Here is a 26730-nt window from a genome sequence, read left to right on the forward strand (position 1 = left end):
TTAAAAAAACAAAAAACATGCAGATTTAGGTTCTAGTTTACTTGTGTATTTTTACAGTCAGAAACTGATTAACATCACAGTTAATCTCCAAAGAATAGATCACATGTTTAAAAAAAATGCACTAAATATTCAACCATGATGGGGGTCTCTGAAAACAAAAGCTAATAACTGCAATACACAAAATGATTTTAGTCCAAACATAATATCGTCTGGCTATAAACCCAGAATTCACAAAGAGATTTTAAGTAGGTTAGCAGGAACCTTACACCTTCCTATGAATGCGTTGCTTAGCTGCAATAACACAAAAAACGTATGCAATAAAGAGTCAAAGGAAAAAAAAACAGAAAGAATATCCTGTGGGGCTGAAAGTGGAAGTCCTGTGTGCTACAGTATATGGCGCCAAGAACATGCCTGTAAAAAAGGTTTCCTATTGAAGAGAACTGCCAAAATGTGATCACAAAGAGTACAGACTGATAAACAGTACAAGGATTCTTGAATTAGCCACGTAAATTTAGGAAATCCAATAGGTCGCCGCCAGCACCCGTAAAGAAATAGTTAATTTAAATACTGGAAACTGACCTGCTCTAGAAACAAAACTAAAACTAGAATTTGATCAATGGATAATCTGCATCTTGACTAAGACATGGTTTTATGTACAAAGCAGTGAATTTTTAGAAAAATGTAAAAACCAAACTGCAAACATTAGGCCAACGGAGCCAAACTAAGGGAGAGATAAAGAGAGAGAGAAATACTTGGAAGAGATAATGAGGGGCTTAGCAGAAATACTTGGGAAAGATAATGGGGAGTTGGGGAGAAAACATGGTGGGGCTCTGGAGAAATACTTTGTTAGATAAAATGGCGGAAGGTAGTTAGGAAAGATTACTGGATGTAACTAAGGACAGAAATCTGGGGGCTAAAGATAGAAAATTAAGAAGGGGAAAGATTACCTAAGGAGAGAGGTAGTCACATACTACTGGTATTACACTCACACACAAACAGGAACGTCAACATACACAAGTACTGACACTGCGTGCACATACAAACACTAACTATATAGTGTGTTTTTGCATTTATACATTTTGTACATTTGGCCCTGCATTCTTATTTCATTGGACAGTTCATCTCTCTATAACAATTGATTTTGGTACCCCAGCTCTAAACAGGAATGGAAACATTTGATATCAGAGTGATGTACATAGGTTGCCTTTTGGTTTAAATCCAGAAAATACTACACGTAACTGAAATATTGTGTTCCTTTTCCTCTAACTTCCCTTGCTTCGTTTCCTTTCTCAACTCCACAAATGACACACTTGAAATTGGCATCACCAAGGTTCAGCACAACACCCATGAAATTTTTCTTTAAACACGTTATTTAAAGTACAGCCAGGAGTACAATGTAATATCAAGGAATTATCTGCGTCAAGATACAATAAAACAAATCACACCCCTGGGCTGCCTTTTAAAATTAACAAGGGTAGGTTTAATAACTTTCAAAACAGAGGAAGAAAAGATAGAAAAAGAAAATATAGACCAACAAGAGGTTGAGGAAGAAAAAGAGAACAGATGGTCGTGTGGGGTGGGGTGGGGTGGGGTGCGGTGAATATATAGGGTTCCATTTAAGGTCTTGGTGTTCCTGATAAGATTTTCATGGCTGCCTTGCTTTATGGAGTGTTTTGTACTTGCACTGTTAGTTTGTCCATTAAATATATGTCCTAAAGACTGTCTCTATAAAAGGTGTATGCATCAGTATCTACAACTGAGCTATAGCTCTCCTAGCCGCTATTGCGATTTTGTTTAGTAGTTTATTTTCTCGAGCGATTAGTCCCTCTAAAATCCTGCACAGGAGAAGAACTCCCTTGAACATTTAGTATATCACCTATTATCACTTTTAAATTTCTCATACCCACTCTCCTGGTGTTTCAACTATATCACATGGTATTTTGAATGGTTCTTCCATGGTCCCTTCTTGTGTTATATGTTATATTGATTTTATTTTCTCCTGCTTGCATTACTTTCCTGTTTGGAGTAATTCCCTCCCCGTTTTACTCTGTTTTCTTTCTATGTTTCCTCTTTATCAATTTGTAAATTGATGAAAATAAAAACAATAAAAGATAGAATTTCATAAAGCCATTTGACTGTTATGATTTACGGTACTTAGTTATTTATTTTTGCTGCTGTTTACTATCATTATTATAATTTTTTTAATTCTCTAGTTGTGGCAGATATTTTAATTTGAAAGATGTTATTTTTCATATGCATTCATATTGAGAAAGATATGAAAAATAGGCTCTAGTTTTTAGAAATATGTTCATTTGTTTTTAGGGTGCTTGTTGGCCGTTTCACTCTGCAGTCTTGCAATGTTTTGCTCCACTCTATAGACTTATCATGTTTTACTGCACCCCGTGGTCCTACTTACCATGTTTTACTGCACCCCGTGGTCCTACTTACCATGTTTTACTGCACCCCGTGGTCCTACTTACCATGTTTTACTGCACCCCGTGGTCCTACTTACCATGTTTTACTGCACCCCGTGGTCCTACTTACCATGTTTTACTGCACCCCGTGGTCCTACTTACCATGTTTTACTGATCTGATGATATTCTGTAATGTGGGATAATAACTGCTTTCCCTCTCTTTCAAAATAGTAGCCATTCTGCATACCGCAGGTGATTGAAGCTAAACAGAAACAGAAATATAGATGAACATTAGTTCTTGTTTTTTAAATATTAGAATTGTCAATTAATATAGCCAAGTTATTTAGTATTGTGTTTCTTCTTCAAATCCTTGCTGTGTTAGTTTAAACAATTGTTATGAAATGCAATATAGGTTCTTAATCATTCGATAGATATCTGTACGAAAATGTATGTGTGGCTGCAGGAGAAAATAGGAATATAGACAAAATTGGAAATTAAGAAAAGAGAAAAGTAAAAAACAAGATATTATGGACCTCCCACTGTCAGAGGGTCTCCGTGACTTCTATTGGTCCACTCTGGTCTCAGGGTTCCAAAGGGAATTGAGGGATTTGCTCTGCTTCAAGCTGTTTTATTTCCCAATCACTTTTTGATTTGAGAATACAATATATTTATAAAACAATAAAATTACTTTTTGGAATAAGAACAGAAATATCCTGTATTAAATAATAATGATAAACAGATCAGATGAGAAAGAGGGGATGGGGTAAGAAAAAAAGATTTTTCAAAAAAAGGGATAAAGTATATATTAATCTTACTAAGAGACAACTGAGCACAGTGTGTATATCACAGTGGGCAATATACACTTGAGGGCAGAGGATCCTTATCTACCTGCGGACAAGCGCTTTGCACTGTAACAAGGTGTAACCAGGAAGAGCCGTGGTAGATCACAATAACTGTGTTAAGACCTAAGGAGGTCAGAGTGGTAGCTGAAAGGTGCGTACAAGGTTCAATGTGTCTTCTGAGGCTGATGACGTGAGCACAATGTCTTCATATGGTACTACAAGTGTTTCTCTAGGTCCCCAGCCATATCTGATGTAATTTCCTCTTAACATTTTAGTTATTGATATGAACTGCCATCTGTCCATCAATACGGATAAAGGGTAGGTTGTTAAACATCTTAACAGACTAGTTCTCCCAAGTAATAGCAGGTACGTTTCTTTTTTTTTTTTTGACAATCTTTATTTATTAGATTATTCAAAAGAAGTAACAAAGGTCAGTCAGGAACAAAACAATAAGTCTGGTTAAGCGACTGTGTTCTTACAAGGATCTGTGATAACAACATTACATTCCCATCAGTTGGTATACATAATTGCACCCGCCCAAGTTTAGGCTAGTATCTGCGGTTTTAGAGTGCTCTTGTGTCGCTAGGTTGTCACTTTGGTTAGTGTTGCTACTTGGTGTGTGTGTATTTGGTTGCAGCAAGAGGTCCCTTTCGTGGTTCCCCGAATTGGGTTTGTCGCTCTTAAGAGTATCCTCCCTACTTCAGCTTGTGTTTTTGATCGGTGGGTTGATGATTTGGGGGGTTACTTGTGTGTCCTCTTTTTTCTGTTTTGTCTGTCTACCTACTGCAGGTGCGTTAGTCAAAAATTTCCATTTTCATTTTGGGTTTCTTCTATGTTCCGGGTGTCGGAGGTTCTCATTCCTTGTACCTATCTAGGTGCTATCAACTGTCTTATGTTATCTGTCCTAGCGGGCATCGGGGCTTGTTGGTGTTGGGAGTTTGTCCAAGTGGGTACAGAGGCTCTCTAATGTCAGTACTGGTTGTGGAGGATACTGTCCGTTGACAGTGTGTGAGTTGGGAGTAGGGCTTTGTCTGCTCATATGGCTAAGGGTGGGGGGGGAAGTAGGGTATGTGTTATGGGACTCTGCGTGTCTCAGCTATGCTGTCTCGGGAGATGACATTCTGTTAGCTATGTATGTAACCCATGGATACCAGGTCAATGCACACTGCTCCAGTCTCCCGTGTAGGTCGGCCGTCAGGGTTTCCATTGAGTGTATGTCCTCCACTGTCGCAACCCACTGCCGTAAGGTGGGTGCTACTGGCTGTTTCCACATCTTTGGGATGATAGACTTGGCTGCATTGAGCAGCGGTAGTGTCAGGGATTTCTTGTATACTTTCAGCGGGCTGCAGGTGTGGTGTAAGAGCATTGTTAAGGGTTTCAGGGGGGCCTCGGAGCCTGTGATTTTGTGGATTTCCCCTCCAATCTGTTCCCAGTATGGGGCGATTTTAGGGCATGTCCACCACATGTGGATGTATGTGCCGGGGTGTGTGCCGCATCGCCAGCATACGTCCGTCGTGTTGACGTGCATGCGGTGTAGTGTGTCGGGCGTTCTGTACCAGGGTGTTAGTATTTTATAGTTTAATTCTGGAAATTTCGAGCTGATGGAGCATTTGTGAGTGAGGGTGTAGATCTTGTCCCATTCTTGGGCAGTGAGTGACTCTCCTGAGTCCCTCTCCCAGTGGTCCTTAAACCTAAGCACCACTTCTCTGTTGGTCTGAGTCATGAGTAGGGTGTAGGGAGAGTCGAGATTCCCCTGGTGATATGCGTGCTGTGCACGCACAGGATTTCAAAGTCGGTTAGGGTCTGTGTAGGTGCCCCCATCCTGGCAGGGTTGAGCAGTATTATTTGATGGTATCTGAACTGTTCAAGGGGTGTTGGTGTCCTGTCAGGGCATAGTTCTCCGAGTGTTTTGAGGGCATTGGAACCGTACCACTGGTGTATGTACATCCAGTCAGTCGGTTGGAATCCGGCTAAGTCGCAGCGGGATAGTGTATCTGCCAAGTCCGGGTTATGTATGATGGGGGTCAGGGGACTGGGTGAGGTGGTGAGTCGCAGTCGGTATCGTGTCGCCGTCCAGACCCGTAAGGGGTTTTTGGTTTGTAAATCCGCGTATGTGGCAGTATGTAGCCACAGTTTGGGGGGTATGTTCCCTCCTGTCTGTTCTAGTTCCATTGTTACCCATTGTTTTGTGGGGTGTTGTGCATGCCAGTCCGTGAGTCTGTGTAGATGTGTGGCGCGATAGTACGTCTCGATTGAGGGCAGGCCTGCTCCCCCCATCCGTTTCGGCAGTTCCAGTGTAGTTCTCTTCGTGCGTGTTGGACGTGAATTCCAGACAAATCTGCGGACGGCGGTCGTTATGGAGCTGAAGAACGCTTTGTGGACAGAGATCGGCACTGTCTGGAATAGGTAGAGTATTCTAGGCAGTAGGTTCATTTTGACTGCGTTAATGCGTCCAAACCAGGATATGTATTGAGGTGCCCATTTTTTCATGTCTGCCTGAATCGCTTGTAGTAACTGGTGATAGTTTTGGTAGTATAGTTGGGACGTGTCTTTGGGTAGCCATATGCCCAAATATTTCAATTTAGTGGTACACCACTTGAAACAGTATTGGGTGTATAGGAGCGGTGAGGGGTCGTGTGGGCCTGGTAGGAAAGGGCCTCTGACTTATCCGTGTTGAGCTTGAGGTTAGAAATCATGCCAAATTTCCGGAATGAGGTAAGGAGGTTGGGAAGTGAGGTGCGCAGTAGGGTGAGATAAAACATGTCATCCGCGTATGCAGCTACCCTATACTCTCTACGACCGACGATAAATCCCGTGATTCCCCCGTCCTGTCGGACCGCCCCCAGGAAGGGTTCTAGGGAGAGGGCAAACAGGAGGGGGGACAGTGGACATCCCTGGCGGGTTCTGTTTCGAATAGGGAAGGAAGCGGACAGTGCCCCGTTGACCCGTATTCGTGCCGTTGGGCTCGTGTACAGGGATAGGACCCATGACAGCATGTGTGGGCCGAATCCCATGTGTGTAAGTGTGTTTTCCAAGTATACCCAGTCCACTGGGTCGAAGGCCTTTTCGGCATCCATCGAGAGTAGGAGGAGCTCCCGACGGTGCGTCCGGGCCACGTGCAGGATATTTAGGGCTTTGATGGTGTTATCCCTACCCTCTCTGTCCGGGATAAACCCGACCTGGTCCGAGTGGACCAGGTGTGGTAGGTGTTTCGCGATTCTCAGGGATAGTGTTTTGGCAAACAGCTTGAGGTCTGCGTTGAGCAGGGATATGGGGCGGTAGCTAGTGCAGTTCGTCGGGTCCTTGCCTTCCTTAGGTATCACCGTGACTATGGCCGCCAGTGTGTTGGTGGGAAACTGGTCCCCATCCTGGATTGCTCCAAGACCTCGTAAGAGGTTTGGTAATAAGATGTCACGGAATGTACGCAAGTATGCCAGTGGGAGGCCGTCAGGGCCTGGCGCTCTGTGGGATTTGGAGATTTTTATTGCCGCTGCTAATTCTTCCACCGTGAGAGGTTGTTCTAATTCCTCCTTCATTTCGGGGGTTCGTTTTCTTTCTACGTTTTGGTCTAGGTACTCTGATATTAGGTTATGGCGTTGGGTTTGTGTGGCGTCTGTTGTGGTTTGCGGAATGTTGTATAGGTCGGTGTAGTATTCCACGAAAGCACGTTGAATACCGTCTGGTAATCGAGTTTCAGTTTTGTCTCTTGGTTTTATTTTGTGTATATGGCTAGTTCTTCTTCTGTCTTGGAGTTGGCGGGCTAAAAGCCTGCTGCTTTTATCCAAGTATTCGAAGAAGTGCCGAGCGGATTTTCTAAGGGTGCGTAAGAGACCTTTGGCTAGAATGTCCCGCCTCTGCCGCCTAAGCTCCGTCAGTTGGAGGAACTTGTCCTCTTCCTGATTTTGTTTGTGTCCCTTCTCCAGTGTGGCGATTTGTGTGTTTAGAGTGGCCAGTTGTTATGAGCGTTCTTTTTTACGCTGTGAACATATTTTGATATAATGACCTGTGATGACACATTTATGTGCCTCCCAAACGGTTAGGGGTGGGGTGTCTGGAGTGTTGTTAGAGTCAAAGTATTGTGTCAGAGCTTGCCTAGCTGGCTCCTTGTCCTCTAGGTTGAGTAATAGGTTCTCGTTTAGCTTCCACTGCCGTTCTGCGGGTTTGTGTAGGGGGGATTGGATTTGTACTGTAATTGGAGCGTGGTCAGAGTCCGCGATTAGTCCTATGTTTGCCCATTGGAGTAGGGGTAGTCAATTCGGCTGTAGCGCTGATGCACAGCCGAATAGTAGGTGTAATCTCTACCCTCTGGATTTGCCACCCTCCAGCAATCAGCCAAGCCACTCCGGGCCAGGGCCCTCCCTGTAGAGCGTATGCAGCGACCTGGTATCGAGCACTCTCCCTTGGATGTATCTAATCTAGTGTCTAGGGGTCGTTTAGGTCTCCGGCCACGATCAGAAGACCGTCTATAAATTTGTTTAGTAAAGCTAGTGTTTTAGTCAGGAAGACGTGTTGGTTTCGGTTAGGGGAGTACAGACAGGCGAACATGCAGGTGTTCTGTGCTATAGTACCTTTGATGAATAGGTATCTACCCCCGGGGTCTGATTTCTGCTCCATGCAGACAAATGGGACATTATTGGAGAGTGGGATAGCTACTCCGGCCTTCTTTTTATCTGGGTGGTTTGCATAAGATCCCGTGGGATAGCGATTTTTTTTCACGGTGGGCGCATCTGTACCCTGGAAGTGAGTTTCCTGTAAAAACGCCACCGATACGTGCTCTTCCCATAGTGTGCGGCTTATTTGGGATCTATTCTCAGGGATGTTTAAGCCTCTCACATTATTGGACCACAGGGTCAGTGGTGTCGGCTTATATTTAGAGCCCGTCTCTGTCGGTGTTCTGTGAGGAGTGTGGGTACATGAGAGTGCCTCGGTGTTTGGGGTGTGTGGGGAATAGGTCCGTCTGGTGTCGGGGGAGGGGGAAGTCAGTCTGGGAATAAGGCAACAGTGACTCGCCTCGGATTCTGTCGCCCTCTGGTGTCTGGTACCCTAGGGGTGAGTCACCGCGTTGGCCTCCGAGTGTATATACAGCGTGAGTTCGTTACTTGGGGTGGGTGGTGTTTCTGGCTTGGGTCGTTCAGTAAAATCGTGACATACCATTCCCTTTGCACCCAGCTCACCTATCATCCACCCCGGGAACCCCACCCGCCCTCGGTGTCCCTCCTTTCCGTGCCCCACATGTGAACTGTCTGGTTCGGGCCCATGGCTTCCCACCTGTATATATACCTGCTTCCATACATGCATAACAGTAACTAGGAAACACTTTTCAAACATTATAAACCATGTAACAATCGTAAAACAAGGCCCCCTCCTCCTTCCCCCAAGGTGCCTTCCTGTACTTGTCTTGGTTGGCACCGGTTAAAGTAACGGTATATGTTGAAAGTATCTTTGGCTGCCGTGGAGGTGCCTGGGACGGCGTTATCACTTGGTCCCGTCAGGCATGTGTATTGAGTTCTAGTCCCCTATTGGAGAGTACAACCCCGTTATGGCGATGGTCCCCAGTTCCCCCTTTCATAACCACCGCCCAAAGGAGTCGGTGTCTAGTGTTCCTGGGGCTATTTCAGCAGGGTGAACCCTGGCGTGGTATCACTTTGCGATTTCTTTCCCATGCAGGCCCCCCACTCCAAGGGTGTGTGGTCCAGGTGGAGCCACCCCAACGAGCGTGGTTTGGATCCAAGTGTTACGGCCCGGGGCCAGGGGGTCAAGTACAAACCCAGGGGTGCTGTAGATTGTCCAGAGGCGTGGGGGTCATGACATCGCGGGGTGTCTGGCTCCCAGGGATGCCTCCGACGGTTGGTGGGAAGTCCGTCTACGATGTCGTGTGGCGCCTCTCAGTATTGGCCAGGAGGTTCGCTGGTGTGGTAGTAGGTCTGCGGGTTGGGGTTGCTGATTTGCGAAGAGTGGGGCCGTTTCCACAGGACTCTGTTATTCTTCGTGGCTATCCGGGCTGCCCCGCCGAAACCCCCCACTCGTGAGGCCTGTGCCCGGCCTTTCGGGGGTGCTGTGGTTGCCGCTCCAGGACCCAGTTAGAGATCGTCACTGCGGGTAGGCTTGCTGCTCGTAAGTGTAGCGGTTCTTACCTTATCCAGGGGCCGGACGCGGTCCTCTCTTCAAGCCGCGCGCGGTTCTGCGGCTGCACGAGCCGCGCGCGGCTCGTCCGACTGTTCAGACAGGAAGGCGGGCAGTGACCGCGAGAAGCGGTCACGTGTCCCGCCTGCAGCTAAGAGCGCGCCGCGAATCTCGGGTGCGCTCTTAAAGAGACAGTGGGAGCCTAAATTGCAAAAAGGCTCCCATTGGCTCCTGTCATGCCAATCACCCCATACACTTACCTGTTGGGGGAGTGGAAGTGACAGGAGCCAATCACATTAGTTTGAAGGCTACTTATACTTACCCTTTTCCCTTAGTTCGTTGCCCTATCGTGGTTTCTGCTACAGTTCCCTTTAGTGCTTGTTGTGTTCAGTTGTGTTTCTCCGTATTTGACCTTGGCTTTGTATTCTGACTTCGTTTTCGCTTTATCCTATTCTGTACTGTTTGCCGGCTTGCTGATTCCTGTGTACCAGTCCCCGGCTAGTTTTCGTTTACGCTGTCTCTTTGTGCCCTTGACCTCGGATCGTTCCTGACTCTGTCTTATCCTATTACGTCGAGTCCGGCCACTCTAAGGTCCGGTAGACGTATCTATCCTCTGTACTGTCTTCTGTTAGGCTGGATCCTGCGTGTAGGGGTATATACTCGTTACAGTAAGAAGCATGGTACATTGGCGGGCCATCGGACAATATGCCATGTTCTGCCTACCTTTGCCTGCAGGCTGAAGGGGAAGCCCCATTTGTATGGAATCCACCGCTCCCTGAGAATGGTGGTTAGCAAGCGTAACGCCCTTCTGGCCTCAAGCGTGAGAACGGAGAGATCTTGGAATAGCGAGATCTGGGCGTCTCTGAAGGTGAGGTTCTGTAGGTTTCTTGCTGCTCTCATGATGTCGTCTTTTAAGGTGTAGGAAAGCAGGCAGCAAATCACATCTCTTGGTGGCCCTTCAGGGGACGCGGGACGCAGGGCCCTGTGAGCTAGCTCAATGCCGTAGTCATCTGGGGCTCTGTCCCCTAGGATGTGGGTGAACAGGTCTGTTAGGAGCTCTGGCAGTGTTTAGCAGGTACGTTTCTTGATCAGAACACTATAGCCATCGTGACTGCTATATCTCGATTCACTGCAATTATGTCTCTGGGTGAGTCCGCAGGGGCGGTAGCAGCCTTAAGAATTTGTAACGCTGCCACTATAGGAGGAGATTCCCCATCCACCCTCAGCTCCAACGCCTTTATCACTACGTGAACGAATGAAAGTTAAGCCTATACTAGTATCTGGAATTCTTTGAGAGATAATCACTGGATTTGATGAGTTTGCATCTCTGCCTGGGTTTGAGAACATTCAAGTTGGCCATCCCGTTCATTTTCTGGATATCAAGAGCACTGATGCGCTGAAGCAGGTCTCTCATTGCTTTCTGCAAAGTAGAGACATCAGCCTTCCAGACCTCTCTCAGGTCAAGTGAAAGCTTTTTAAAATTCCCTTTAGTGGAGGGTGGGGCGTCATCACTGAAATCTTTCCTCCAGAATACTTATCTAGGAATCTGAGAGGCACTGGGTCTCTCTTCATTTTGGGAGTAGTCTCAATCACTATATGTAACGGAGCTCCGTGTACTCCGACCGAGTACTCTCCGTTGATGGACGCTTCCTAGCTTGCGCCGAGGACCACAAGCACCGCACCGGACACCACAGCCACCGCAGACTCCACAACCGCCGAAGCTTAACTGGAGCCTCGCCGTCTTCCTTCCACCCTGGATTGGCTTCTGTCCTCCAGGACCGTGTGAGGAAGACCTCTCCTCCAGGAGAGCGTATCCGGAACCAGCTCTTAAAAGAGCTACGTGATTAAAGCTCAGTGGAATATGCAGAGCATAGCAATCCCCAGTGTGATATAGCAGTTCCCTCCAATAACGAGACAAGGCTACGTATTGAGGGTCAGAAGAGGTCTGAGGTGCTGGCACACCCAGCCTGGTTTTTATTACGGTTGTGCACATACAGAACACACCCAGCGGGAGGCATAAAATAACCAATCAAATAACAGTGCAACCCACACATCCCTCCCCTCAGATAAGCAGTTAACAAAATTATTACAGACAGCAAAAATACAGTTTTTACACATACACTGTAACTTTAAAACCATACATTCAATCTCCATAGACTCAGCATACATCAAACATAAACACTTCCAAAAATCAGCCAAATCCCTCCAGCGGATCAAAAGTTAAGTGGAAGTCCTTTATGACAGACAGCAAGCACAATTTCTTGCCCAAAACAGTTCCATAGATTTGGGCTGTGCGGTCGGTCAATTTCATGCAGAAAAACGACTAAGTCCCATCTTCGAACGGGACTTAGTCTCTGGAGCTGCAAGTTCAGTATGGAAGAAGGTAAGGGTCAGCGATGTTCGTGTATGTGCGCATCCGATTTTAGTTCCACAGAATCTTTAGCATACACCGCTGACCGCGTTCGAATGAACAAAGATGGCTCGACTGTCGAATGGCGGCCACCCAGCGGTCGGCAATTAAACTGCAGTAACCTCACAACCTGGGAGGTAAATTGCCTGCACACTTTAACTTCTGGGTGGTCCGCCTGTGTGGTACTTGGTTCAGTAAGCCCTATTTACTGAACCAAGTGGGAGAAAGCCAGGAACAAGTTATTTTGCAGGTCTGGGGACATAGTCTTAAAGGGGCATGGTTCACCAAAGTCACAATATGTCCCCAGATGGTTCTTAAAGGGCCATACACACCCAATAAAAGTTAATACGTTTTCAGGGGCACAATCTTCCAGGGGCCATAGTCATGAGGAAGGAGGCTGGCAAACAGGCTTCTCCAATGCTCAGTGATAAATGGCAGTTTATCATTTAAAGGGCCAGTTACAAATAGCAATTTGTAACACTATATATTTGAGTAATCCGAGGTGCCATCTTAGGTAGTGCCTGTTTTTGCGGCCTGTCAAAGCAGAAGCGGCTGAGAAGGAAAAGTAGGTTTTCTAATCTTGAAAGGTTTATTCTTAAAATAAATATAAGACATTTTCATAAAATAGCTCATAGAGTTCCACTCAAACATGTCCTGTCAGAAGTACAGCAGGCCACACTCCCTAATTCTGGGGGTTTTGTTTTTCTGAGGTGGTGATCAACACACAGAACTGCTACTGGAGAACATATTTGCACAAAACAGCTTATCTGTATACTTAGATGTCATGCTCTCAGAGATGTGGATTTCATTGCATTTATTACCAGTGAAGGGCAAAATATAACCACAAACTACACGTTCCCAGATTTTAGAATGCACAAAGAAATAATGGATGTTGAATACTAATAAATGGTTCTATTTCACACTGTTTAGTCTATGGCGCTTTTAATGTTGAGTCCCTAGATTCAGACAGGAAGGATGAAATGGAACGTTTTCCTGCTTACTTGACGTCATGAGTTACATTGTAAAAGTTCACGAGCTTGTATAAAACATGTTTGCTCAGAGAACATTATTCAGTGTCTCCTCCGACTGATGCATGCAGACTTTTGTTCTCCTACCACTTTAATACAATACAGGGCTGTCTGCATGTAAACAGATATATTCTGGCTGGTGCCTCTAGGTAGCAACCATAAAACACAATAGCAGAATTGGACATTGCAATTTATTTTAATAAATTGGAAATAGTGTTTTATAATAAACAGTGGCAGAAAATAGTTGCACCAAGTTCATAGAAAATTTCCAAGAATAACTTAAACTTATTTCAAATAAATGGGTTTAAACTGTTGCTAGGGAATAAACGAAATATTATGTTATCCATTTAACTCTCTATAAACCTCTTGAGAAACAAATGAGTTGTGACTTCTTGCAAAGTGCTATTTCAGCAATACTGAAGCTATCTAGCACACATAAACATATACAGTAAGAAGTATAAATGGTCAGTTCTTGGTCAAATAGAAAATATTTTAAGTAGTAGACATACACATAGTCACACACACACACACACACACACACACACTTAGAGGCATGCAGTCACACATACACAAAGTTACAGGTAGTCACACATACACAAAGTTACGGGTAGTCACACACACAAGGTTACAAGCAGACAGTAACACCCACAGTCACAGTTTCAGGCAGACAGTCACACAAATTTACAGACATACAGTCACACACACACACACACACACACAGTTACATGCAGTTACACACATACACAAAGTTACAGGTAGTCACACACACAAGGTTACAAGCAGACAGTCACACACACAGTCACAGTTTCAGGCAGACAGTCACACACAGTTGCAGACATACAGTCACACACACCCACAGTTACACGCAGTTACACACACACACAAAGTTACCTCCTTCCATTTCGGGCACTGGTGGCTGCCATATTATTATACACTGTTATATCTATTCAATAAACAAGGAGTTTAGTATTTAGCAAAAATAAATGTAATATATTAAATACCTGTTTGTATATATAAGTTAGATTTTCTCGCCTCGCCTGCCAGAAATCCAACTCTGTTTCTGGTCCAGGATTGAGATCTTGAACAAGAGCCTGCGAGGAATCTCTTTCAATGACATCCCGTAACTGATACGACCACTTTATAATCATTGATTCAAAGGCATGCAGAGCTCTCCTTGCAAGTGCCGTGTCTCTATAATATAAATATATATAAATATAAAACTATATACAGAGTGTGAGTAAATGCTTACTTTAATGTATTTGCTTACATGCTAACATGTTTTATAGTTGGGTGTTCCGATAAGCTAAGCCACCCATGATGAAGCCAAACTGCTTTTCCCATAACTTTTAGTCAACTGTATAACTGCCTCGGCCTAGAATATTTGAGGATTATCACCGCAGTTATTACCCACAGGATTGTGATTTCCTTGGGAATAAATTACAATTTCTTTCAATATATTTATTTTATTAAAACATTCTTATTATAAAGCTTTTTACCAAAATGTTGGCGCACGTATTGATATATACTGTTTCTAACTCTAGCTGCTATTTTGGGTAACTTGTTTTTATTATTGTCATTATTGACCTAAGGGATTGTCTTCCTTGTTCTTAATGTTTGTTTAGATGACTAACCTATGATTTAAATATGCTGGAATTTATCAACAAAACTGGGAATTGTGAAAATCTGGCAAGGGATTAAAAGTTATAAATTTATGAATTTTAGGAAAACAATATCTGATTTCGAAAAAGTCTCAAACTAACTGCAAAGTCTTCAGCATTCTAGTTTTATAAAGCTTGCTTTTTTTTCCACTTCCTTGCAAGGCTTTGTTTACAATGTGGGACTAAAAAGGTTTAAATGAATACTAAGTGTTCATTTGCACCTTCTGAATATTTAGAAGTACTTCTAGAACAATATATTTTCTTTGTTGTGTTTTCCATTTAAAATTCTCAACATTGGTGTCCTCCAAAAACATATAACTATTTTGCATAATTTAGTTTTCTAGTTCATTTTGAAGAGTGAGGTTTATAGAGGTGAATAACCTGTAAATACTTAAACAGAATCACAATGGATTTACTGAATACTTAGTTTTTCACTAAGCCAGGAATGTGCATAATTGAATTTACAAATTTAGAACAAAGTAACAAAGCTGAAAATGCAGTGAATAGTTAGTGATACACATTTTTTCAATTTGCTTAATTAAATTTTTTCAATTTGGTTAATTCAGCAATTAGAATTGTACTTTATTTACAATTTGAGGTTTTGTTAAAGGGTTAATCTAGGCATTCTAACCGCGGTGCCAGGAGTCCCGTGGTGTCATCCCATGGTAAGTAAAAAAACTGTTTTCAAAGCGCTGCCTCTTATATGTCAAATCATTACGTAATTAAACAGTTTCTATTAACATCGCTAAGGAGATCAGTAGAATGGATTATTGGAAATGTAGCAATTGGAGGAGATATTTCTCTTTCATTATGACAATCTGTACTAGTGAGAGAGATGGGCTAGGGACTTGGGGAGAGCAATGAAATGATGCTAAAATCAGACCCGGGGCTTTATACAGATTCCAGCTCAGGTCAGTCCCACTTTGACAAGGAAAATCTTTAATTATAAATAAGGTTGGTTCTACCAGTGTTCTTCCCCATAACCCTCACTGATGGCCATGGTCTTTTTAACCCCTTAGTGACCAGACCGATTTTCAATTTTCTTACCGTTTGGGACCAGGGCTGTTTTTCCATTTCTGCGGTGTTTGTGTTTAGCTGTAATTTTCCTCTTACTCATTAACAGTACCCACACATATTATATACAGTTTTTCTCGCCTTTAAATGGTCTTTTTAAAGATACCATTATTTTCATTATATCAAATAATTTACTATAAACAAAATTATAAAATATGATGAAAAAATGTAAAAAAAACCCCACTTTTTCTAACTTTGATCCCCAAAATCTGTTACGCATCTACAACCGCCAAAAAACACCTGTGCTAAAAAGTTTATACATTTGGTCCTGAGTTTAGAAATACCCAATGTTAACATGTACTTAGCTTTTTTTTTAGAAAGTGATAGGGCTATAAGTACAAGGAGCGCTATTTCCAAACCATTTTTTTTTTCAACATTAACGCAAGTTACATTGTAACTCTGATATCTGTCAGGAATCCCTGAATAACCCTTGTATATATTTTTTAAAAGAATGCAACCTAAGGTATTAAACAGGGGGTATTTTGACTCTTTTCATGCAACCATTTTACCACCAATCTATGCCAAATAAAAAAAAAAAATAATAATTGGTGATTTTTTTTTTTTGACACACATAGAAATTGAAGAATACATGTACTGAGAATTATAAAGGTTACTGTCAAAGAACACCCCAATATGTGTCCAGCAACATCTCTTGAGTACAGTGATATCACCCATGTATAGATGTGTCGGGTTCTCTGGGGGCTAAAATACCTGATTTGGAGGGTATGCATTCAAGATTTCCAACTTGGAATTTTCACAGCTATTTAGGACATTTTGAAGCCGGACAATGTAATTTATCCCCATCAAACCATATATTTTTAAAAAGTAGACAACCCAGGGTATGTCCAGTCTTTTTTAGTAGCCACTTAGTCACAAACACTGGCCAAAGTTAGCATTTATATTCGTTTGTGTGTTAAAAATGCCAAAAAATAATTATGAACGCTAACTTTGGCCAGTGATTAAGTGGCTACTAAAAAAGACTGAACATACCATTTGCAATACCTTGGGTTGTCTTCTTTTGCAAATGGTATGCCATCATAGGGGTAATTCTAATTCCTGGGCTACCATACGCTCTCAAAGGCAACATAACCAATCTGGCAAATTTCAATGTAAAAAACTGCCTTATATATGACCCTGTAACTTTCAAAAATACTATAAAACCTGTACATGGGAGGTACTGGTATACTCAGGAGACTTCGCTGAACACAAATATTAGTGTTTCAAAACAGTAAAACGTATCACAACAATGATATCATCAGTGCCGTTTGTGTGTGAAAAATGCAAAACACTTCACTTTCACTGACAATATCATCGCTGTGATATGTTTTACTGTTTTGAAACACTAATATTTGTGTTCAGCGAGGTCTACCGAGTAAAACAGTAACCCCCATGTACAGGTTTTAGGGTGTCTTGGAAAGTTACAGGGTTAAATAAAGTGCTAGCAAATTAAATTAACTGGACTTTTGGCCTGGGTTGTCAGGCAGGTCCCCCAAAATGCAATCAATAAAATGTATTAATTATGTAAAAATATTACCTAAATATGGACGTAGAATTTAAATATAAACATATATTTGAAGTCTACGTGTATATTTATGAAATTATTTATGTAATTATGTATATGGACATGCATATTTCGTATTATTTTTATTTATTTCTATATATACATAGATATATACACTGCTCAAAAAAATAAAGGAAATACTTAAACAACACAATGTAACTCCAAGTCAATCACACTTCTGTGAAATCAAACTGTCCACTTAGGAAGCAACACTGAGTGACAATCAATTTCACATACTGTTGTGCAAATGGGATAGACAACAGGTGGAAATTATAGGCAATTAGCAAGACACCCCCAATAAAATAGTGGTTCTGCAGGTGGTGACCAGAGACCACTTCTCAGTTCCTATGCTTTCTGGCTGATGTTTTGGTCACTTTTGAATGCTTTCACTCTAGTGGTAGCATGAGATGGAGTCTACAACCCACACAAGTGGCTCAGGTAGAGCAGCTCATCCAGGAGGCATATCAATGCGAGCTGTGGCAAGAAGGTTTGCTGTGTCTGTCAGCGTAGTGTCCAGAGCATGAAGGCGCTACCAGGAGACAGGCCAGTACATCAGGAGACGTGGAGGAGGCCGTAGGAGGGCAACAACCCAGTAGCAGGACCGCTACCTCTGCCTTTGTGCAAGGAGGAACAGGAGGAGCACTGCCAGAGCCCTGCAAAATGACCTCCAGCAGGCCACAAATGTGCATGTGTCTGCTCAAATGGTCAGAAACAGACTCCATGAGGGTGGTATGAGGGCCCGACGTCCACAGGTCAGGATTGTGCTTACAGCCCAACACCGTGCAGGACGTTTGGCATTTGCCAGTGAACACCAAGATTGGCAAATTCGCCACTGGCACCCTGTGCTCTTCACAGATGAAAGCAGGTTCACACTGAGCACATGTGACAGTTGTGACAGAGTCTGGAGACGCCGTGGAGAACGTTCTGCTGTCTGCAACATCCTCCAGCATGACCGGTTTGGCATGGGGTCAGTAATGGTGTGGGGTGGCATTTCTTTGGGGGGCCACACAGCCCTCCATGTGCTCGCCAGAGGTAGCCTGACTGCCATCCGGTACCGAGATGAGATCCTCAGATCCCTTGTGAGACCATATGCTCGTGCGGTTGGCACTGGGTTCCTCCAAATGCAAGACAATGCTAGACCTCATGTGGCTAGAGTGTGTCAGCAGTTCCTGCAAGACGAAGGCATTGATGCTATGGACTGGTCCCCAGACCTGAATCCAATTGAGCACATCTGGGACATCATGTCTTGCTCCATCCACCAACAAACTGTCCAGGAGTTGGCAGATGCTTTAGTCCAGGTCTGGGAGGAGATCCCTCAAGAGATCCGCAACCTCATCAGGAGAATGCACAGGTGTTGTAGGAAGGTCATACAGGCACGTGGAGGCCAAACACACTACTGAGCCTCATTTTGACTTGTTTTAAGGACATTACACCAACGTTGGATCAGCCTGTAGTGTGTTTTTCCACTTTAATTTTGAGTGTGACTCCAAATCCAGACCTCCATGGGTTGAAAATTTTGATTTCCATTTTTTAATTTTTGTGTAATTTTGTTGTCGGCACATTCAACTATGTAAAGAACAAAGTATTTCATAAGAATATTTAATTTATTCAGATTTATGATGTGTTATTTTAGTGTTCCCTTTATTTTTTTGAGCAGTGTATATAATTTCATTCTAAGTGTATTTTGATATAAATATATACCGTATTTATTCGAGTATAACGCGCAAAATTTTGTACCGATTTTTAATCTAAAATTAGGGGTGCGCGTTATACTCGAATAAATATTAGCCCAGCAGAAGAGGGAGGGAGTGGGTGCTCCGATAATACTTCCCAGGACCGCCGGGCTCATTATAAGCCCGGCGGTCCTGGGGTGGCGGGCAGCAAGCGTTTACTCACCTCCCTGCAGCTCCTCCAGCTCCCCAGTGTAAATCTCGCGAGACCCGCGGCCAGCTCTGACGGCCGCGGGTCTCGCAAGATTTACACTGGGGAGCTGGAGGAGCTGCAGGGAGTGAGTAAACGCTTGCTGCCCGGCGTTCCTGGGAGGTATTATCGGAGCACCCCCTCCCTCTTCTGCTGGGCTAATATTTATTCGAGTATAACGAGCAACCCTAATTTCAGATTAAAAATCGGTACAAAATGTTATACCGATTTTTAATCGAAAATTAGGGGTGCGCGTTATACACGTGTGCGCGTTATACTCGAATAAATACGGTATATTATCAAAATACAATTAGAATAAAATGACATATATATATATATATTTTTTTTTTTAAATGTTTAAAAATGATTTTTACATTTTTAAAATTTATTTTTAATTAAATATTATTTATTTTTAGAATATATATATATATATATATATACACAATATATATAGTTATTATATATTTTGTATATATATATATATATACGTGTGTAATTTGACTCTAAGTGTATTTTTATATTAATATATGTATATATTAATACAAAAATACACTTAGTATGGCATTATATATAAGATATATATATAAATACTTATTATATATAGATATTTTAAAAATGTATTAACTTTATTTATTTAATTTTTTAACCGGCGGTAGGGGGGAGGGCGAGGGAGAACTGCACGATGCCTCGACATCGAAGCTTCGCTGCAATACCGTTAGAGCGGCTGGAAGCGATCATAATGCCTTCGAGCACTCTAATTAGCCGCGGTCATATCAGGTATGTCCACGGTCCTTAAGGACCGTTTTTTCTCGGGCGTACCTGAAGCGTCCTCGGTCACTAAGGGGTTAATAAACTTGAAAACGTCATAGCTTCCAAGCACCATGGCAACTACAATATACTGTAGTAAATATAGTGCTTGGAGTATCTCCTATTTATGTTATCTATGAATCATTCATTCCAAGTTGCAATTGCCTAAACATATCAGAAACTAAACATGTTCCCTAAGCAGAAACTAAGCAGTCTTGGGCTTAGCGGAAACTAAGCTGTCTTGGGCTTAGTCAAAAGTGGTGCAGGAATTCTAGACAAAATACATTTGTAATTGTAATCTTTTAGGATTGTGAGTTAGAGGATCTCTCGGTTTATTGTATGTACAGGTATGATAGAACATCCACAAATGTAGCCATCATTAGAATTCTTACTTGTTGTTGGTAGTCTCAGTCATTGTCGCTGTAGGAATGGGTAGGATTGTTTTGCCTTCTAGAAGACCTTTTACAATGTGGATCTTATTCTTCATGTATTCCACATGATGATCCAAATCTTGAGCAATGAAACAGGGCCAGGACCGGTGATTCTTTTTATTAGAAAGGACAGGTACTACAACCTATGGAAAAGTGATTGCATCAGATTAGTTTTGTTAAAGTGAACATTTTGATATGGAATTACAAAAACGTGGCTCCACGAACCTAATTGTGAATCAAATGAACTCAGTATCCAAGATATTAGATACAAATAAGCATTAAGTCTTAGATAATGGCAAATACTTATATATGCATACAGGGGTGTACCTGGAGCATTTGGCACCCGGGGCGGATCCTATATTTGGCACCCCACCCCCACCCCCCTTCCCTTAAAAATTAAAAACAAATGTTATGTCTTTAGCACTGAGCAGTGTTTTTATTTTTATGTATTTAGCACCAAGAACTGTTTGTGTGTTTGAATGTAAGCATGTTTTTGTATGGAGTATGTGTGAGTGAATGGGAGGGGGTGATGAGGAGAGGGGGGGTGATTGTAAGAGGGAGGGGGGTGATGAGGAGAGGGGGGGTGACTAACAAAAATTACCTTAAATCCCTGGTGGTCCAGTGGGGGCTGCCTGGTGGTCCGGTGGGGTCCCTGGTGCTCCGGTGGCCCTCATTTCCGGTCTGCAGCTCCGCAGAGCTGCAGACCATGGATCTCGCGAGACCCAATCAGAGCGTTGCCGTGGTAACCCGCGGCAACGCTCTGATTGGGCAGTGCACGCAAGATCCATGGTCTGCAGCTCTGCACATTGCGGAGCTGCAGACCGCCGGTCTCGGCGATCGCGGCAGGAGGGCCATTGCAGTCTGCCCCAGGCACCCCCCTAGTAAGTGGCACCCGGGGGGGACCGCCCCCCACCACCTCCTAAGTACACCACTGTATGCATAAACAGGCATTTTGAATTATCAGAAAAATAACATGATTTTTACACTTCAGGTCGAAATCACAGTCAGTTATATTTTGAGTTTGGTTACTTTATAAAATTTGAAGTTCTATCTATATTATTTCTATATAATCTATATATGTATTCTATAATTTACACTTTTACTGAATTGCTCTGTACGTATTCTAGATAACGGTACCTTAATTTACAGACCTTTACGGGTCTTGGTGTTGAATAAATATACTTATATATACACAAATCATTTATTTTTGTGCCATCCATAGATTAGGTACAGACAGACGAACCTGCGGCAATTTATGTGGCAAATGAGCCATATTATATTAAAATATAATCAATACATTAAATTGTAACATATTCATAACAATTGCAATAAAATATGCTGCTCTGCTTTCTACTGATCCATAGTATCATTGTAAATTGTTTACATTAAGACATACATTCCCCTACTATGGTAATACTAAACATTAGAACATTCCTAGGACAAACTTGAAAATTAGAGAAATCTCAATGTATCTTTCCTGGTAAAATATTTTTTAAATAAATAAATTTGTTTTATATATATTTTTTTATTACAGTCTGTGTAAATATATTGCAATTTCTTGCAGTACTCCATTAAATCACTAGCACTGGTGCCCATTCAAAATGTTAATATTAATAATAATAATATCACAAGATTAATAAGGTCAGTATTAAAATGTCTTGCTATTCGTTGAGACATGCGTACCTTCCAGAGGGTATGTCATTTGCATGCAATTACGCAATAATACTAATTAAATTCTAACAACATTTGTTGACTTGACCCACATAATATTTAAACCCCGCGACAGATCTTGTCAGTTGAACATATGGATATAATTTAAATCTCTCAGTAACCCTTTAGACTGTAAGCTCATTTGAGCATGTCTTGTCAACATTATCTTGCTGAATGTGTACATTGTTTATAGTCATACTTGCCAGTTTTATATAACTGTTGGACAGGGCTGTTGGATATGTTGGTGTACTCTAAACATTACGAGGAATACAGATTTTAACTAATCTCGAAGAGCACTGTTTTTTAACTGGCTTACTAAGGTCCCCGGGCCGCCCCTTGTCTGCTTCCCCTTTACTGATATATCTAAGACAGAAGCTCCCCTCCAAAAACAGACAGTCAATTAATTCTGTCCAAACAGAAAATAATTGGCATTACTATTACGGAAGAAGTAAGTTTATCATTAGTTACCTCAGAAGAAAGGGTGGACAGTAGGTGTCCGGGGTAGTTAGGCCAGTGTGATAACATAAAAAAATGGATTGACTGCTTACCTTGGTACCACACCAGAGAACCCTCAGCACCATAACCACTATAGATCACCGAAGGGATTATGGTGCTAGACAGACTTTAAATTAATTAATTACTAAAACCGTAAAACAAATGTCCTGCTTTGTACACTTTCTAATTAATAAACAACGCTGTTTTCTTTCTGCGTAGCGCGTACCATTATAAATCCTTCCTTTTTGAGTTATTTTAAGAAAAAAATTTAACTTATACTTAAAACAAGGGATGCATAGTTAGTGCATAAAATTAGGTAAAAACAGCTATTTAATTTAAAGAGTGTAGTTCAGGGATTTGTAAAAATAAAATAAAAAAATTTATCCATTGTGTTGCAATCCTTTTGACGGGTACAAAAATAGCAGAGGGAGACAAGTATAATTTTTGTATTGCTAATAATGTTTGCCATTACATTTACCAACCACTTGCAAATTAGCAGCTTCCTGATAAAGCACAGAAAAGCACAGCTAACCATATGCACATCACCCTGTGTGGCAAGAAAAGACAGGCAAGTAGCTAATGGTAGGCAAATCGTAGCAACAGGGATGTAACAAGCTTTTTGTTTCAATAGGATGTATGGGGATTTAACTGTTGTTAACCAGAGGCTTGTGAGAATTCAAAGTCAATTTCAAATTTAAAGGGACACTATAGTCACCAGAACAACGACAACTTAATGTAGCTGTTCTGGAGAGTATAGTCAGTTACTGCAAGCTTTTTAACGTAAAAGGGCAGTGTTTGCATTGCTGCTTAGGGACACCTCCAGTAGCAGTCACTTAGATAACCAGTAGATGTGCTTCCTGGATCAGTGCTGCACAGTGTGCAGCACTGACGTAACAGCGTCTCCATGCTAGGCACGGAGGAGCTGAACGTTTCTCATAGAGATGCATTGATTCAATGCATCTTTAAAGGGGAGATGCTAATTGTGCAACAGCCTCTCAATGCTTTGTTATGGGAAAGGATTGGATTGGTTGCGATAGTCCAATTCGATCATTAACGTGGAGCGGGGCGGAGCTAGCTGCGATGAGACCGGTGCTGGAAAAAGGTAAGTTAAATAACTTTTTTACAAGAGACAAAGGGGGGCTGGGGACTTAAATGTGTTTTTTTACAACTATATTGTTAGGAATACGTTTGTATTCCTGACACTATAGTGTTCCTTTCAGATCAAAGTAGTCAAATTTAAATTCACTTTATTGACTAACCTGGCAAATAACAGTTAGAGACTTCCACAGAAAATAACACGACGACTGTCTTTAACTGTCTGTAACTCCTACTATTTTACAGCCGGTAACCAGCCTCTATTTGCTAACAGCAACGACTGGCATTTTAGCCAGTAAAACCGGCGATTGGACGGGAAAAAGTAGCAATAAGGTTATAAAAAAGCCCCGAGTTAGAGAATCCATGTCAGAGAGTAGAGTCTCTGAGGAACACATTCTTATAAACTGTTAATGGCTGTATAAAAAATAGCAACAATTGCTGGGATTCTTACCTATATATACAATTCCTGCTCTAGACTATAAAAATAACAGGAATAACAAGTAACATTTTGCTGCAGAATTAACACGAGGGTTGCTGTGTCTGTATGCTCCCAGTTTAAAATGATGTGCATCCATTAACACCCAGCCCAAGGACTGTACGCCTGTGCAAGTGGTGGAAAGCTTATGATACAATATTCTAACAAAATGTCTTTGAGACTTGTTGCTTGAATGCCCATAAAGAAGTCAGAAAACATAGATATGCTGGTTACTATTGTTCTTTTATCGCGCACATTGATTGTAAGTGAAATAAATATTTGCACTGTGCGCAGGTGCTATTGTGAAATTGTGAGTAACAGTCAATGCGACGTGAACTATTCTGTTGCCGGAGCTGATGGCATACCATGGCTCTAACAATTCTGTAAACAGTAAGGATAATGCATCCTGTAATGTTTGCCAGCAGTGATTTCCACATCCTTGTTTATTGGTCTGTCTTAGCAACAAATGAGTGCAAACTGTGTTCTCTTGCAACATTGGTATTAAATCTATTTGCAATCCTCCCAATAGCTTGGACACTGTCAGTCAAATTTCATAGAAACAATTTATTCTCTCCGATGATAAAACTATAGTCCTGGGGAAACATTTAGCAATCTAATATACAGAGAGATAATGCAATATGGCCAGGCTGGAATGGTAGCCAGCATAAAGAACTCATCAGTAATACACACACACACACACACACATATATATATAAAATAGGTAAAGCTCTTGCAAGTAGGCTAAAATTATTAATATTATTATTATTATTATTATTATTATAAGTTCCGTAGCGCTTTACAATGGGTGGACTGGGTGCCAGTCCAAAAAATTTTTATGCAGTAAAATAAGTGAAAATTGGCTGCACTCACGGTCTTTTGAATGGATAATTTCCTTTATTGAATGGTCATAATTTCCAAAGAGGCGAGATCGACTTTCTATTTTTAATCCTGATCCTGATGAAAGTCCCTGTTGGGGACTGAAACGTTGATCTCGCCTCTTTGGAAATTTTTAATAAAGGAAATTATCCATCTTAAGGCTAACTTTTTTTAGACATCCTAGGCAAACATACTAATTTTGGTTGACAAAAAAATACTTCACTACAACTAGACATCTCTATTCCTACAGTTGATCCTTAAAGAAACATTCTGGGTTCAACAATCTCATTGAGATCAAGTTGTAATATGTTATCGTGCTCAGAGTTTTCCTTTAAGAAGAAAACAAACCATGATTGTTGGTTCACAGCATTTTGCTTGTTGGGGGACAAACTCAGCTACTTCAATCAGATGGTCTCATGGAGATCTCATGGAGATCCTATGGGAAAGCATTGGATTGGCTGAAATCAAGAGTGATGATCTCAACCAAAGAGGCCGGGCAATTGCAGAGAGAGCAACATGGCATGGGAGAAAAGATAAGTAAACTACTTTTTTAATCCATACAGTATTAAAACGGTAACTCTTGTGGTTAAGAGCCGGGATTTCAGGGCTCTGGAGAAGGTGAGCGCAACTATTTACATCTTTAATATCACTATAGCATGGGCTATTTTACACAGTTGCTCTTCTGCTTTCTTTCTCGTTGTATATTCCTGGAGAGATACAGCCTGGGATAAAGGGGTGTTTTGCTGCCCTAAGAGCAAAAAGGATCCTTTTACGGAGCCAATACTACATAGGCTCCTGTCCATGTGAGTGGTTTCAGTCATTTTTAAATTATCAACTGGGAAACCGTCTGCACTATATCTCTTGTTTTGTTTGTATGTTCCCTTGTATATATGAATTCAAGTTTTTCAAGACTGTTATTGCACCAAAGGAGTGAGTAAACCCCTCTACTATTTAGAGCGCTCCACTTGTTTGGTATACCTCTTATACCTTATTTTTGTGTATTTGTTTTTTATTGTGGGTAAGGGGTATTCCACTTTTAGTGTTGAGCAGCTTCTACATTTCGGGCACTGTAAAGTAACACTCTCTATCTCTTTTTTTTAGAGATAGTTTCTTAAATTGCAGAGAGAGCAACATGGCATGGGAGAAAAGATAAGTAAACTACTTTTTTAATCCTTACAGTATTAAAACGGTAACTCTTGCGGTTAAAACAGTGACTAGGACTTTATAGCGTTGGCAATACACATTTATTTTCCTAACAGTACAGCGTTCCTTTAAACTGCCAGAAATGCTAAACTAAGAAAAATGAAAAGTGACCGATGGTGATCACTGCATTAAAAAAGGGATTTAAACTGTACTATAACCCAATATTTTGAAAAATGCTAAATACTAAATATCTATTCTTTATAATTTGTACAATGTAGTAAATTCTAAATATAATTTTTAATATTTACTTTTTTCAACAAGAAAAGAAAAAATATATTTGTGACGGTTATTTTTAATAACTGCCATTTTAATATAATTAATCAATAAATATTTAAATTGAAATAATCTTTGCAGGGTCTGTTCATTATTTTTTTTCTTCTGTTTTCATCTGTCGGGATACTATAAACGCTATATTTTTTTAGCTCATTATCTAGGCTCTATACTCCTTTTCCATATGTATGTATGTCTAAATACAAATTTTACTCATTATAACTCAGTTCAAAGACAAAGCTTGGTACAGTACCCTGAATAAAGTAAAGAAGATGTCTGAACTGTATGCAAATGACCTGCTGATCGTATGGTAGGATAACCAATTCTGATACTATGTA

The 26730-nt window shown here is 41.5% G+C and overlaps 1 protein-coding gene across 1 annotated transcript in view; it reads right to left on the reverse strand.

Moving 5' to 3' along the window:
* The window catches only part of DNAH11 (dynein axonemal heavy chain 11), a 217288-nt gene that overhangs the window by 184314 nt on the left and 6244 nt on the right, over positions 1-26730 (reverse strand). Inside the window, exons 3-5 of the mRNA XM_063450883.1 lie at positions 20230-20411; positions 13819-14008; positions 2577-2676 (exon numbers count right to left, since the gene is read on the reverse strand). Of these exons, the coding sequence (XP_063306953.1) occupies positions 2577-2676; positions 13819-14008; positions 20230-20411 (472 nt within the window). The remainder of the gene's footprint in view (positions 1-2576; positions 2677-13818; positions 14009-20229; positions 20412-26730) is intronic.

Source organism: Pelobates fuscus, chromosome 4 (genome assembly GCF_036172605.1).
Source record: "Pelobates fuscus isolate aPelFus1 chromosome 4, aPelFus1.pri, whole genome shotgun sequence".
NCBI classification, from domain to species: domain Eukaryota; kingdom Metazoa; phylum Chordata; class Amphibia; order Anura; family Pelobatidae; genus Pelobates; species Pelobates fuscus.